General features: G+C 41.6%; 2 protein-coding genes across 5 annotated transcripts; both read right to left on the bottom strand.

Annotated features, from left to right (window-relative positions):
• Window positions 1-369: 369 nt before the first annotated feature.
• On the bottom strand, window positions 370-5,686 carry si:dkey-71d15.2 (SH3 domain-containing kinase-binding protein 1). Of its 2 annotated transcripts, XM_040032989.1 has the most exons (7): window positions 4,267-5,686; window positions 3,839-3,929; window positions 3,544-3,644; window positions 3,054-3,158; window positions 1,567-1,775; window positions 1,319-1,382; window positions 370-1,197 (listed from the first exon to the last, which is right to left on the bottom strand). In XM_040032989.1, the coding sequence occupies exons 2-7, from the start codon at window positions 3,867-3,869 to the stop codon at window positions 1,159-1,161; spliced, it is 549 nt and encodes a 182-aa protein (XP_039888923.1). In that variant the 5' UTR covers window positions 3,870-3,929; window positions 4,267-5,686; the 3' UTR covers window positions 370-1,158. The 2 variants fall into 2 exon arrangements, with proteins under 2 accessions (XP_039888923.1, XP_039888922.1); XM_040032988.1 differs by lacking the exon at window positions 3,544-3,644.
• A 342-nt stretch (window positions 5,687-6,028) lies between these two features.
• On the bottom strand, window positions 6,029-14,678 carry si:ch211-114c12.2 (uncharacterized protein LOC336578 homolog). Of its 3 annotated transcripts, none has more exons than XM_040032984.1 (10): window positions 14,550-14,678; window positions 13,280-13,341; window positions 12,402-13,115; window positions 11,473-12,111; window positions 8,314-8,429; window positions 8,080-8,191; window positions 7,818-7,893; window positions 6,845-6,916; window positions 6,604-6,753; window positions 6,029-6,510 (listed from the first exon to the last, which is right to left on the bottom strand). In XM_040032984.1, exons 2-9 carry the CDS (start codon window positions 13,318-13,320, stop codon window positions 6,613-6,615), a joined length of 1,911 nt encoding a protein of 636 aa, XP_039888918.1. In that variant the 5' UTR covers window positions 13,321-13,341; window positions 14,550-14,678; the 3' UTR covers window positions 6,029-6,510; window positions 6,604-6,612. The 3 variants fall into 3 exon arrangements, with proteins under 3 accessions (XP_039888918.1, XP_039888916.1, XP_039888917.1); XM_040032982.1 differs by lacking the exon at window positions 14,550-14,678 and adding an exon at window positions 14,147-14,531; XM_040032983.1 differs by lacking the exon at window positions 14,550-14,678 and adding an exon at window positions 14,147-14,530 and having other exon boundaries at window positions 12,432-13,115.
• Window positions 14,679-15,191: the final 513 nt, after the last annotated feature.

Here is a 15,191-nt window from a genome sequence, read left to right as displayed (position 1 = left end):
TAAATTTTTTTAACGCATTTCACCCATCTGGAGCGCAGCAGATGGGTGAATTGCGTTAAAATGGGTGTAGCTCAGGTGGCAGAGCAGGTCAGCCACTAATCAGAAGGTCGGTGGTTCGATCCCAGGCTGCATGCCAAATATCCTTGGGCAAGATACTAACCCCATGTTTGCCTACTGGTGGTGGTCAGAGGGCCCGGTGGCGCCAGTGTCCGGCAGCCTCGCCTCTGTCAGTGCGCCCCAGGGCAGCTGTGGCTACAATGTAGCTTGCCATTGCCAGTGTGTGAATGGGTGGATGACTGAATGTAGTGTAAAGCGCTTTGGGGTCCTTAGGGACTGCGTAAAGCGCTATACAAATGCAGGCCATTTACCAAATGTGTTAATTGTGATGACGGATTAATCTGTGTTAACCCGTTAACGTTGACAGCCCCTGTCGAACACATAATGTACGACTGATAGATTTTATTCCCTTTAGGCCTTTGTTTTTGTTTTTTGTTGCTTGTCTTTGCTTTTATTCCTGTTTACTTTTTTATGCCAATATAAATTTTCAACATACATATATCAGTAGTAACTATATTTATTTTTAATAAACACACAATGCACATCAGCACCCAGTAAATTTACATTCTTTGTGCAATCAGAAAGAAAACAAGTGCTATTTTTTTTTTTTTTTTACAAACCTAAAATCTGTGTGCTCATCCATATTACATTATTATAAACAAACTCTTGAGTCTCTGTAAATGAACTGCTGCTTGTCATTTCTCATCCTTCTCTCTCTCGGAGTCACTGTCACAATGGATAAAAATGCAGTTCAATTATGCCGTAGTACATATTACCACCAATCATTGTCTTAATGGACGGTGATAAGTGAAATCTCCTGGAAAACTCAAAATGTGAGATTACAGTTCCCCCGGTAAGAATGTTTATGAATGCCTTTGGTGACGTGACGAGAAAAAAAAACAAGATGTTTGATGTGTAACTGCGCCGGTCGTCTCCAGAGGGAAAGGACAGTTTGCTGCAGCCTCCGTCTTTAAGTCTGCTTCCATCTTTGCACTTTCACCAGTGACTCAGTAAAAATATTAAGCCCTCTGGGTCAGCCCACTCAGCAGTCCAAAAAGAAACGGTAAATCAGAAATCTGATGAAAGAATAGTCGTCTTTGCTCATTTAGACATGTGCTTCTTCATTCGCTGAATTTCCATCTAAAACGGAAAAAAATTGGATTTTGAAAAAAATCAAATCATGATAAATCTTCCTACCTTGAAGTGTTTACGCCCATTGAAATACGATGTTACTAAATTTTATTATGCTCGGCCACTTTACCTGTAACGTTAAGCGAATCCTTTTCTCCTCATCCAGCTCATTCATCAGCAGTTTGATTTCTTTGCTGGAATAACACAATGTTGTTAAATTAGCACAGCAAAAACCTGACTGAAACTACAGTTGGTTGGTACTGATGCTGGGCTGGGAGTGTCAAATGCCCTCCAGAGTGAGGATGAGCAGGTAAACAGAAAACTGTGCAGATGTCTACAACTTATAGCTAATGTGCAATTAGGGAAAGACAGCCATACTTGTGCTGAGTCTTCATCTGTTCAAACTGGCCCTTCAGGTCTCTCAGCTCTGTCTGCAGTTGTTCCAGGTTTGGTGAGGCGTGCCCTTCTGGATTTCTGCTGGGCTGTGAGTTGATGCCTGCAGGCGGAGCTGGGTGCAGCACAGCAGAGATAGCCTTCGGCAGGAGAGAGGAGAAAGACTCTGTGGGCACAGTTTTGGTTTCTAATGCCTGTGGAAAACACAAAAGAAATATAAGAAGTTGTCATTTACTGCAGTTTAACAGCTGTGGATTGTACGACCTGTAGCGTTTTATTTTATACACTGCTCGAAAAAATAAATAAAAATGAAAGGAACACTTTGAAAACACATCAGATCTCAATGGGAGGGAAAAAGCTGTGCTGATATTTCTACTGATAAAGACTGCATGATGAATGATGATGCCACATCGTGAAATAGAAATAAAAATGATCAACCTACAAAGGGCCGAATTCAAAGACACTCATCACCCATCAAAGTGTGGTGTGCTGTGGGATCTTCCCTGGAGGAGGAACTGTCTGCCTTTTCTCAACACATTGTGAAACACCACGAGGAACCCACAGGAACACTGCACCAACATAGGGTCTGACAATCCAAGGACTTGATAACTAACAGCTGTCAGGGTACTGCCTTTTAGCCTGAAGAGGTCTGTGTGCCCCTCCATGGATATGCCTCCCCAGACCTCCTTGACCCATCACCAAAGCAGTCATGCTGAACTACAGGCAGAATAGCGTTCTCCACAGCTTCTCAACTTCTTTCACGTCTTTCTCACACTCAGGGTGAGCCTGCTCTCATCTGTGAAAAGCACAAGGGGTCAGCGATGGACCTGCCAATTCTGGTATTCTGAGGCAAATACCAGTTGGCTCCATGGAGGACGTTGGGCCCTCAGGCCAGCCTCATGAATCAGTTTAATTGTTTGCTCAGAGACATTCACACCAGTGGCCTGCTGGAGGTCATGTTGTAGTGCTGGCAGTGCTCATCCTGTTCCTCTTTGCACAGATGATCAGATACGGTCCTGCTGATGGGTTAAGGACCTTCTATGCTCCTTTCCAGGAGTAACTGCCTGTTTCCTGAAATCTCCGTGTTCTTGAGACTGTGCTGGGAGACACAGCAAGCCTCCTGCCAATGGCTTATATTGATGTGCTTTCCTGGAGCAGTTAGACTACCTGTGCAACCTACGTAGTGTCCAGGTGTCGTCTCATGCTACTGGTAGTGACAGTGACCCTAGGCAAATGCAAAACTAGTGAAAAAACACTCAGGACAAATGTCAGTGTCCTCCACCATGTAAAAACCATTCCTGGTGTCTCATTGTTGGCCCTCAGTGCACCTGTTGTTAATTTTATTAACAGCAAAGCAGCTGAAACTGATTAACAACCTCCCTCTGGTCAATATTCTAGAAGTTTAATTATCTTGATGCTATGCTCTGATTAAAAAGTGTTAATTTCATTCAGTTTTTGAGCAGTGCACTTACGGGCAGGATGGATCCATTCTGAGTTGTTTGTTGAGTTCCTTCTGGCAGCGAATTCTTTACTTCACTCTGGGTTTTCTTTCGTTCCTCCTCCATCATGAGTGTTACCTGTAAAATAAAGTCTAGTTTGAGACGTCTGATAAGTAAAATACATTAAATGGTGACATGTCGTTCTAGCTTTTGGTGTTTCTTAGTCCCCGAAGATGATTTTCAACACGATTACAAAAAGGGGACCGATTCACTACAGGGCAAGTACCTTTTAACTTTGTTTTAAGTAAAGAGTCAAAGTAGATATCTTCTGCGTGTCTACTTGTCTCTCTGTGTGTGTATGGGGCAGCTCAGAAAAGTTAAATTTATCCCAAGGACAGAGTGACACAAGCAGACCACACCACACACTCTTTTCAAACACAGCACCAAGCTATAAACAAACTGGACGATTAAGAAATGGAATGGCTTGGCTTGTAGATGGCTTTCATTAAAAATGTATACTTCCCAGAGTCCGAAGCTCTGACTGTAACCTCTCATCTACAGCATGAGCTGCGTGCTCATTCAGCTTCTCCGTGATAGACACAACTGACACAAACTCCTCAGTGTCTTTGAGAGAAATGGAGATTACATGTTAAAACACACCTCGCAGAGCTTGGAAGTCACTGAATGGTCATTCTTAGACATCTCGCTCCTTCTTTTGCACATTTTCAAAGTCTAGATTAACATTCTGCCTCAGACATGCAGCATCCGAGCACAGTAGCATTTCAATACATGTAACAAACAATAGTTGCAAGGCTTACCGGGAATGAGGGCTGAACTATAGCTGCCCATCGTGACAGAGAAGAATACAGTGAAAGACAGAAAAACCCTGCAGTGCCCTTAAGTCTACATCTACAAATGACAAATGGGAGCAAGTCAGTGGGACACAAATCAACAGAAACCTGTCAGCTCAGTGCAGTCTCACACCATGCTGCTTCTTTAAGAGATCTGTGCTCTTTGTCATGAATCAGCCCAGCAGCAGAAGTATTTCTTTATCAGTGAGTGTGAGAGAGAGACTAAATGTGTAAGAGCAGAGGCAGCTGTTTCTCTCATGCCACAGCAGTGAACTAATGGGCAACACATGCTGGAGCCAGTGCAGAGTAGGGAGCACAGTGACAGATTAGTAAACGTACTAAACCAATTACCAGATTATTGTCAGTTAAAGCCACGATCCGGAGCGCACGCTCACCTTGTTTTTCCAGCTTCGCCGCTGAGATAAAGCAGCATCTGCGGTAACTCGACACCACCCATTGTAATCCACAGTGGTCTGCAGAGTATGCTGCGATGAAGAGTGGTGCTGTCCGGTCTAAGTTTAGAGCAGAGCCCCCCCATTCTGCTCCCAAATATCAGCGGGGCACAGCAAAGGGCGTCACAGACTGACGGCTGACAGTTGTTTAAACGGAGAAACGATGCAAAAAAACAAAAAATCTAGAAGGTTGACGACTTCAGTTTAATTCTCACAAGCTGTTTCAAAACAGTCGTCAAAGGGTGAGCATGCTAGAGAGGCATATCCACGTAAGGTTTGCAATAATGTCTTCATAAAAGGACATTCTTGTGAATGAGTTAGTAAAACGGTGAGTAAAAAAAAAGAAAGAGAGGAAACAGAAGAGTTTCCAAACTCCCTCTACACACATTCACACAACTCGCATAACACAACAACAGACTGTCCTCCTGCCACAGCTCCAGAGATCAGCTGTTGTCGAATGCTTGAAGAAAACGATATGTCTTCAGCTTAGGTTTAAAAAGTGACCTCAGGCAAGCATCAAGCTGTCTGGGGTCACTTTGGAGGTCATTCCAAAGTGTCAGTGCCACAAGATGAAAGCCAGGACCCCCTTTTTGTATACCTTTCAGCTGTGGGATGGGTCAGGAGTGATTAGGTTACAGACCTTGAGAATCTTGAGGGAGTATATGTACACATGCATTTCTACCAAGACCATTTAAAGCTTGAAACACAAGTACTATCACTTTACTTTGTAAGGGACGGAGCCGGTGCAGGACTGCTAACACTGGAGTAATGTGATCTCGTTTTTTTTTTTTGTTGCAGTTAGTAGTCTGGCTGCAGCATTTTTAGAATAGTTGTAAGAGATGATTCACTAATTGTTTACAATGCTGCAGTCTAAGGTTAACAAAGGCACACATGGCTTTCTCTAGATCTGATGGACCTCTGGAAAAATTAGTATGAAAATTGTTCTGAGGTGGAAAAAACTGCTTCAGGACATGGCATTTGTCATAATGCCTAATGACTGTAATTTCACAGTGCCCCAACTTTAAAAGATGTACAATATTTAGCAGCTAATATCAGTAATATTTAACCATTTACATTAACATTTTAAGTGAAAATAATAAAGCCTATCAAATGTGCAGCTTTAGGAAATGTGAAGATTTTGAACTTTTTACTGTATTTTCATTAGCTTTTCCTATCAATAAAGACCCCCAACCCCCATTGCCACTCAAACTTCACCAAGGTACAAGAACACTTTCTGTGAATTACTAAAATAAACCTCAGAGAAAATAACTTTTACTCAGTGTGATTGTTTTTAATGTTGCTCTTAATTTGTTCTGTTATTGTGTATTCTTTACGTTTGTACGGGATATTGTATGTTTTAAATGTTATATACTTATGTGGTACGTGTATTTTGACTTTTGTTGCCAGGTCTCCTTTATTTATCTTACCTAGATAAATAAAGGACTAATACAAAAAAACCCCACTTATTTTCTAAATGTATAATTACAGGATAGTCTGTATTTTTGTAGGAAACGGGAGAAAAAAAAAACAAACAAACAAAAACAGGAAACCTACAGCATCTGATTTAAACATTTGTGGCATCAACTCCCAAAACCTGTATCCACCGAGGTCTTTGCACTCATTAAAGGGTTACACAGTATGAAAATCATTGTATTATTTTTAAATGTTGTACACTGTTAATGTTGTTTGGGAAAAAGGCTGAGACTGAGTGCTTAATCTCATTTTATTGAAAGTGTTTAAACACATTTTACAAGTAGTACCCAAGTGTCCACTGAGACTGTTTTCTAATCAAAGACATCTCATCGTGGGTCTTTATGGACAGTAAAAGTCAGATACTAAAGAGATTTTTTTTTTTTTGCACTTAAATCTGAAATGTGACGCTGTTGGTATTAAAAAAACAAACAAAAAACCCCAAACAAGGACTCCCATAATCACAAGCAGCAATTACCAAATCATCTGAAGAGAGGAAAAAGCAGGGCTGTATAATACAATGGCCTATGTTACAGACAATGTCAACCAAAATACTGCAGTACTTTTACAAAGAATAAAGTAAAACACCAAAATAAATTGAATTAAAAAAAGCTTTCACAATGCAGGATAGGATTGTAGTGAAGCTTTCTGCAGTCCCCCTGACAGCAAAGAGCTTGATGAGAATTTTTCTCCATCCATGTTAGCTGAACGTAGGACCTATACAAGAAAAAGAAAAATCTTTAGAATCTTCTTACGTGTTGCATCTGAAGCACGTATCAAACTTGAAGCCACTGATGCTTCCCAACTCACTAGTGGTCATCACCACCGTTGCTGGTTGGGTCCTCGGTTGTACGGTGCGCGCTGACGCATCACTCTCATGTTACGGTATTTGGACACGATACTGTAACTCTTTCTGAACACTGGTCTCTGATTCGGGAAAGGACGCGGCACCAAGCTCTCCTTTTTCAAAAACAAACAAACATGTAATGAAGAATTCGTTTTAAAGAACGAATGCTTCTTTTCCAACAAGAGAGATGATCTCTCTACTTACCATGAGTGGTCTTCTAAAATTCCCAGACAGTTCAGGGCCCATCCTCCGTGGACCACCAGTGAACTTTGTTCTCTGTAAAAGCACAATGGTAAAAGCTGAGTATATACAGCATTTGTGTGATTGTACTGTAATAATAATACAAATTAGTTTTACATTTTCCAAAACATTACCGCTCTGTGTTTTTAAACTAGTTTCAATGTCAGGATGCTATAAAGTGTTAATAATAGTTTATCTTCATACCTCTGCAAGCTCAATATAGTCAGAGTTGGTTGATATGGACAAAACTTTTATCACAATACAGAAATCGTTCTGCATTACTAGCTGCAATAACCAGTCTATTCACCAACTCTTAAACTTATCAAAAATAAATGTTAAAATAAAATGTCCTTGAAAATCGGGAAACTTATGATTTTTGTTTTAAGTTTGAGAACAAATTAAATATCTAGCATTATTAATCATGTCTTAAAAATCTGAGAACAGCATCTAACATCATTTAGGCTTTCTTTCAGTCACCGCACACATTTACTTTTTCTACACTACAAGTATTTGGATAAGAATACTTAGCTTCAGGTTTAGCACATGTCCTTTTGCAGATAACAGAAACATGTCCATTATGATTGGCTGTTGTGGTGGCGTAACGACACCCTTAAGTAATGTCTGACAGGCCACATTATTGCCTGTCTGAATTTAAAAGCCTACAATTTTCAACACTGACATTCTTTCCCTTCAATAAAGTACTGATTGTTTTATAGCCCAGCATTAAATTTTATGATTTCACTGAAAACATCTACATTAACATGCAGACTATTCAGTTTCTTTCATATTTGATCTTGCAAAGATATTTAATTATAATTACTTTAACTTATTAATGCAGACTGACATTGTTTTACACAAGTTTCTGATTATTACTGTACATTTAGAGCAGTCTGTCTTTATGGATGATCTTTTCTTCAGCACTGTTTCTTTCACTCACTTGCATGGGTCCGGGTCCGGGTCCTTTCCTTAAGGGTCTCCCAGGTCTGTAGCTGTCATGCATCATATTAACAGGCCTACAAAAAACAAATAGCCATCAGAAACCTGAAGAATACCTTATTTTTATGCTTCTGTGATATCATACATTTTTCCCATACAACTAAAAGAGCATGAGGCTGTTACAGCAGTCTTTGAAAAAGACTGAACCTCCCAGTAAAGCAAGAACACCGCCTCGAACACTGGCATAGTTCTTTCCAATGTACCTAAAGACCCTCTTGTCCAAATATTCCTGTTTTCTGTCTTCAGGAGAAGATCTGGTATCACTTGACTTAGAGAGGCGTCTGTTTGGTGTGGTATCGGCATCTGAACTGTGATCTAAAACAAACAAAAAACATTTGAAGACACTACTTAAAACAGTTGACACCTTCAACAGATTATCAGATGAAAATTAAAATAAAAAATTAGAAATAAGACAAGTACACAAAAACCTGACTTACCACTCTTTGACTTTGGGCTACGGCCCTTTGGAGGCGAGCAGTCCTTGGAGGAGGAGCTCGGTCCTGGTGGCCAGTGCGACAAAACGACAAGATCACGTTTCTCTATGGGAGAAGATCTGAGGAGAAAGTCACAGAGGTGGTGTTGAGAACACCAGTTCTGAACATAAATAACTTGAAATCTCTGAATAAAAACAGACCTCTAGTACAAACTAAAAGAAAGCCTGGCAGCTCTTAAGTAATCAATTTAAACCAGTAATGAACAAAACTGTTTTGTATGCTGACAATTCAAAAAGCCACGCATCGCTTGGGTACTTACAAAAAAAACCCATGGAATGTCCATGCTCCTTTACTCCTATTTTTGTACCCTGAATCAATCAGTGCTCTCTTCATTTATTCAGTGATTGACAGAGGAGCCAAATGTTGGACGACGTTAAGAGATCAGATCAAGTCTTCTATCATCCCTCTTTCACAAGTGCAGGAAGGCAATGCATTTTCCCCCCAATGTCAGAATGAATTTCTGAAGGCTTTATAATCAGACCACACCATGTTGTTCCTTTAGTCATCTTCAGTTTTCATCATCCAAAGGGCTTCCCCATGCTTTAAAGGTGAGATTGGAGTCACCAAGTGATCTATAGTTCTGAAGGTAGAGGCACAGCTTGTTTTTTTCTTAGTTTCAAGAGATGATCTAAAGGTTGTCTGTTCACAAACAAGTCCAGGTTTAGAGAGGACTTGAGGCTTTTTAGTGCCAACAAAGGAGGCTTCCATCCAATCATACTCTTCTTAAATGTAGGGATGTTAGGTATATTGGAAGAAAAGGCTGGGATCAGTTTACCAGTTCTGCCATCGATGGGCTACAAAGCACTCAGTTTTCCTCTTCCATTGTAGTTTAAACTTACATTTGGGTAGATCAGGGATATTCGACGGAGAATGTTTGTTTAGGGGGGGGGGGTTTGGTTCCTGAAACTGACAAGGTAGTGTCTTTACAGGTTGGCATTCACAAGTTTGGGTTAGAGACTTTCGTTGCAGTTGCCTCGTAAAATGGCTCAAATGTTTTACTGTCCATGAGGCTTGTGATCCACACTTTATTATTTGATTTGGGTCAGACATCAGACGGGACAGGTAACCTGATAGTCCAGCTCACGTTCACGCTGATTTAAATAAAAGTAAATAACAAGATGTGACGCAGATGCAAAGAGAAAGCTGATCTTGTATCTGTTCTCTTTTAGTATCACATTAGGATTGAGGAGTCTTGCAATATCTTTCCATTCTTTTGCATCCATTGGTGTCATATCTATGGGCCTCACTGATATTGCGTACCTTTGTGATCTCAGTGCTTTTTCCAAAAAATTTAAGGTGTCATATCAAGACATTTCATACAAGGAAGGGTGATCTGATGTGATTTGTCCATGGCGTAGCTCTACAGTTGCCGATTTAACTTGTTGATGTGATTATCCCTCATGCATTTCATTAGAAAATTTTCAAATAATTCTCCAGAACTGACATGATAGTTATGTGGGGTATGTCAGAAAAGATGGGGTGCTATGAGACCGTTTCTTATGAAGTTGTGGTGACTGCAGAGCAACAGTTCCAGCGCATAGATCCACTGCATGAAGTGCAAGTAGCAGTTTGGCTCCTCTTCATTGTGCTGATTGGCAATGATGTAGCACCACTGAGCTTCATGGTTACGTTTGTCCAAACCATTTGATTCTGATAAGCTGATCCAGTCCTTCTGCTGAAAATGAATTTGCTTTACTTCTGTCTGACACAGAGTGGCTAAAATGCCTGGAAGTTCCACAGTGTCTGCATACTGGACGCACACATCTGATGAAAGCTCAAGGAGAAAAAGTCCCGACTGTGGTAAGTGCTAGATTTTGGGAAGCTTTTTTGGTTGTTTTTAAAATTTTTGCTCAATTCCTTGTCTCTGGTTTTAAATATTTTATGTTTTCCAGACTCAAGCATTAGTTTGTTTACTGGATTATTTGAAGGGAACAAATTAAGGGTTATGGCTCAGCTAATTAATCACTGCAAATAAATGCAAGTGCACTTCGCCAGCTACTATGAACAGCAGCCATGTTAACCAGTGTCCCAGTTTATTTGAGATTTACTGGCTTTTTGGTCTCTGCAATCATCCTCCGTCTTGAAATTATGACTGTATGTGCAGCTTTCTTCTTGGCTCGTCTTACGATTTTTCTATCTCATATCCTAACACCCTGAACAGTAATTAGTCATAAAACAATGTAAAGCTTTCAGATTTCTTTTTCTGCAAGGAAATACGCATTTTAAGGCAACAATTGCTGTACTTGGTGACAATCGCACCATTTTCAGGAGGCTGTGATAAAATTTCAGCCCAATGGAGCCTTCAGCAGAACAGTGACCTCGTCTTCTGATTTGCGCCATTTGTTTTGAGGTTATGGTGGGCTGCTTAACTGCTTCTTGATAGAGCATAGACATAATGTGTTTCCTTATCTGGAGAGCAGAGTTAGGAGCAGGGGGGTTGGATAGGAAACTCTGTGCAAGATCAGAACTTGACAACGCGATGACCACGACTGCTGTAGTATGTGTATTCGCCTGTTCTCCTTCATATATATTAGTATTATATATTGTTCACCGGGATCTCTCGTGAACACACTTCTGAACACCATGTTTCCACCAAGGTGAAGCATGTAATTACAGTTTAGGTGATGGCAAATGCGGTCCTCTTCACGCCCATCATTTATCTTGTTTTGCATACAGCGACATATTGTTTTACATGAGAGCTGTTAACATCAATTTGTGGATGAAAAGGGCTTCAGAATATGCTGACGAGCACTTCTTTTGAGATCAAGTCAGCAAGTGCTGACAGAAGAATCCTTTGACAGCAAAGCGCAAACTCTTCATCAAGGGGGTTATTAAATCTTTTGGCGAAGATTTAAATTAGATCCTGTGTAACAGACGCATAAAACTTCTCTCCATCCCACTTGACAGGTAGATACTCTGATACATATGTGGTGGTATGTGAAAACATTTGTGGATTTTCATCAACCGAACCACTGCTGCACATTTAGCTCATCACGACATCTCCTTTTTCCACAGTTGGGACCCCCTTTCACATAGAGACATTCTTGACCTCCTAATCATCATCAAGCCCCTGCGAACAGTGCAACAAGGAAAATACCGTACCTGTGCGCGTTCATGGACCGACGAGACTCCACCTGCTCTTTTCCTGTATCAGAGTCTCTGGAAGACTTGTTGGCACTGCTTTCTTCTCTGGGGAGTGACTGTGGGGGTTTTCCCCTTCTTGTCTCCACTTTTCTCAGGGGTACTGCATTTAATTGGAAACGTTTCTTCCTGAGAGCAAGAACAGAGCTGGCATTTCCTTGTAAAGCAGAATCACCCAGGCGAAACCTCGGTCGCACATATGGGGGTATTCTGAGCCTCATGAGTGACTCTGCTTTGACTTGTCGGCTCTTAACCAGGAAACTTCTATCCCTAAGAGACAAGGGTTTGCCACCAAATGGCCTGGGAATGCTGAGCAGTTGGGGTCTCACTCTCCGGATCTGTTTTGCATTGCCATGCTCCAGTGCTGCGTCCGAGGAGGACATGCTGATGTCTGATATCCTCCTCTTGCGGGGTCCTGCCATTTGCCTCTCCTGAGGGCCCCTGTGGTAGGAGGATGAAGGTGATGGGCCTCCTTTCCATGAAGGGGATCTGTAAGGAGGTGGGTGAGGCACATCTTGTGCCCTCTCTCTACTGTGGGATCGGCTACCCTGCCTCTCCATGGGACCACGCTGGCGCCTGGAGTCTTGCTCAGATGTCCACCTGCATATCCATCAAACAATAGAGAAATCATTATAATGACAGATCCATTGCCATTTTAAGTTGGAGACGGAACTTAACTCTTAAATGACAGAAGTAAACAGGTAGGAGTACGTTTTCAAAGAGTATTTACAGGTGTGATACTCCTCAATGGCAGGTATAACCACATTTACACAGGTCCCCCCATTAACCCCCTCTAATAACTATGAGCTGGGACATAGTAGAAGTAATCATTACAGCCCCTTTGACTGGGAGGACTGGCCACCTTCAGGGCTCTGCTTTAATAATTTTACCCAGCTGGGCTTGCTGCTTCACGGCTGTACCTCTCTGTACACGAGCCTCTCGCATGCATCTCTCTGGGGTTCCTCTGTGACCCCGAGGGCCCATGTTGCCCATTATGTGAGAATGATCCAGCCTCGTGCCAGCGCTTCACGTTGTGACCCGAGTGTTCCTGAGTGGGCCTTTCTCTTGGACTGTAATTCCCTCGAGGGTCTCGACTCCGCTGCTCCTGATGAGGAAAGCCTGACTGCCTTTTGGGGCCTTTGAAAGATCCCTGGTAGCCTGGTGCAGAGCCTGGCCTCCTATCAGCTGGGTGGCCACGAAAATGCCTTGGGGAAGATGATCTGTGACCAGAGGGGTGACCATGAAAAGATGGACCTCTCTGACTATGATGTCCTTGCGCAGGACCATGAGATGACTGATGCTGGACTTGAGGGGAGCGGGTTGGCCTAGATGGAGGCAGCCGTCTCTGGCTATGGTGTGGTTCCATTTTAGGATGGTACGGTTGAAAGGAATCCTGATTTTGGGACCTCCAGTTATTAAAACGTGGCTCCCTTTGCTCTCCCATCAGAGGAACTCTTCTGACAGGTGGGGGTCGTCCTCTACCTCTGGATTCCCTCCAGTTAAGTGGAGGCTTTGCTGGGTAGCCCTGGGCATCTCTTCGACTTCTAGAACTGGGGTTGTAATTGCCTTCATTGTGTCCAGTAGCATGACTATCTCCATAAGGTCTAACAGGACACAAGAAACAAAAACTGGTAAGTTCCACCAAACACTTTAAATCATTTTTAAAAATGAAGTCCAGAGTTCATGTTAACTCATTAACTTATAAACTTTATGATGAACATAACACCAGGTGATGCTAATGCAACTAGATACAACTGAAAGACATTACCTGGGCTTTAAGCGTGGTGGTCCAAAATGCGTTCGGACCATCTTTGGCAGACAGTGAATAATCTATGGACAAAAAGAAATTGAAATCATTGACCCTAATGAGATGTAATGCTAGACTCTCAAAGAGGCCTATCCTGACTTCTCGGCCATCCACATCTTGGTTATGCACTTGATGTGATTTAATAGGTAACTTTACTACTATTCCCCCCCAATACAAAGACAAGCAGACATGTGCAACATCTAAGATTGACAGATATATAGTTCCATTTACTTCCAGTTAAAAATGTAGTTTAATTATAATGGGACAAATCGCCTTTTTAGGCTTGAAGTCCGGTTTTCATTGAAATCAATTGCAATTTACATATTCCTTCAAAACAACTACCCAAGATGGCTGCGCAGTGTCCATACTTGCTTCTAAAGAGGTTTTCACAAAAACTTAGATTCACACTTTCTAAAGGAATAAACACTAAATAGGATGTTACGAAGATATAAAAAAAAAAAAAAACCCTGCAAAATAAAAAAGAGCGAGACAGGAAACGGAGAGGGTTTTCTTTTAGCGCCGACTGCTTGTCGTTTCTAACGAACATGTTGTTTATATTCGCCTAAATTCCTCATGTTTAGAGCATCCCAGTCGTGAGAATGAGCAAGAAATTGCGATAACACCGCTATGAAGGGACCACATTTCCCACACCTCCTTTTACCAGAGCCTCTTGGCTCATTGTGGCGACCCTAATTAAACTCGACGGCTAAACAGTTTGCTACGAAAAGACAAAAACCAGGTGACCTCCATTAATACAGGCTTGATTGTATCACCGTAAATTCTAACTTAAAAACAGTACGCGTAGGTAGGCTGGGTGGGTGGGTTTACCATGGTGGGCGCCGTTTTAGTTTCGTCTAGGAGCAGAGCTGACCGTGCTTCCATTTTTGGCATCAGCTCGCTTCAGCTGTTGGTGAAAATAACACCAGACAAGCACGAGTGAAAACCACCCCACGCCAGGCCCGAGTACATCGCCTCAATGTTTTGACTAGGTCAACATTTGTTTTTTTTGTTTGTTTTTTGAAAAAAAGAATAAACTAAAAGCGCATCTAATTGCAAAGTTAGCTGAGCATAGCTAGCTACTTGGGATATTTCATTAGTTGGTAACGTCCCTACGCTAACCTTCCAAAATGACATTCACCCGAATCCTTTCATAGGAGTAACAGCACGTTACACAAAATAAAACAAAAGGTTCACCAATGCGTGCAATTCGGCCATTTCGAGAAGTACTTACCTAAACGCAACGGAAGAGTGAAAGACGAACGCTGAGCACGACACAGGGCTCGTCGTCTCACGGCCTTCTTCTTCTACTGCTTCTTCTTGTATTTTACTCGGCAGTTAGCGAAAAGCGTAAAGGCGCATTAGCGCCACCTTCTGTGTCATGACTCTATCGTAGCAATCATTTTAGTTTAAATAATATAGCATAAACTGAAGGATATCCTACCCACCGCAAGAAGTCAGTAAATAAATTACGCGAAACAGGCAAACAGGCAAAAAAAACAAAACTGTTATCAACATGGTGCAAGTAAATAATCACAGTCATTGTTTATTTCAGGGTTTTGCAGACTGCTGAGTGCTTATGATCCTCAGCACCCGTGCTTCATATAATAGGCACACATGACCACAGAGCCAAAAAAGTCGAAATTCTCAGTTTTGCGCTTTATTGTTTCAGATATCCATGCTAATCATGCACAATGTCTACAGTAATTACATACACTAGGTGACTGACACTGGTTTCATGTATAGCAATGAGCAAGCGTGAATACTTCTTTGATGTGGCTTTGTGTATTATTAATTCATAACCATTTTCCAGTCCTCCAGCTGTTTGAATATGCAAAATATATATAGATATGTATATCAAACCATAACTCAGATA

Source organism: Simochromis diagramma, unplaced genomic scaffold (genome assembly GCF_900408965.1).
Source record: "Simochromis diagramma unplaced genomic scaffold, fSimDia1.1 OVJJ01000216.1, whole genome shotgun sequence".
NCBI classification, from domain to species: domain Eukaryota; kingdom Metazoa; phylum Chordata; class Actinopteri; order Cichliformes; family Cichlidae; genus Simochromis; species Simochromis diagramma.
Note: the sequence above shows the minus strand (reverse complement) of the source record. Positions and strands in the feature narration are given on the sequence as shown.

What these genes read in the sequence shown, in the direction of transcription:
- si:ch211-114c12.2 (XM_040032982.1), bottom strand. Translation starts at nt 14,209, where the DNA reads ATGCCAAAAATGGAAGCACGGTCAGCTCTGCTCCTAGACGAAACTAAA. An exon ending in TAGCCCAAAGTCAAAGAGTG is followed by an intron (nt 8,192 to 8,313) that starts GTAAGTCAGGTT and finishes TGTTTGTTTTAG; the next exon opens with ATCACAGTTCAGATGCCGAT. An exon ending in CCGGACCCGGACCCATGCAA is followed by an intron (nt 6,917 to 7,817) that starts GTGAGTGAAAGA and finishes GTGCTTTTACAG; the next exon opens with AGAACAAAGTTCACTGGTGG.
- si:dkey-71d15.2 (XM_040032988.1), bottom strand. Translation starts at nt 4,409, where the DNA reads ATGGGGGGGCTCTGCTCTAAACTTAGACCGGACAGCACCACTCTTCAT. An exon ending in TAGTTCAGCCCTCATTCCCG is followed by an intron (nt 3,159 to 3,838) that starts GTAAGCCTTGCA and finishes TTTATTTTACAG; the next exon opens with GTAACACTCATGATGGAGGA. An exon ending in GGATTCGCTTAACGTTACAG is followed by an intron (nt 1,198 to 1,318) that starts GTAAAGTGGCCG and finishes TTTCCGTTTTAG; the next exon opens with ATGGAAATTCAGCGAATGAA.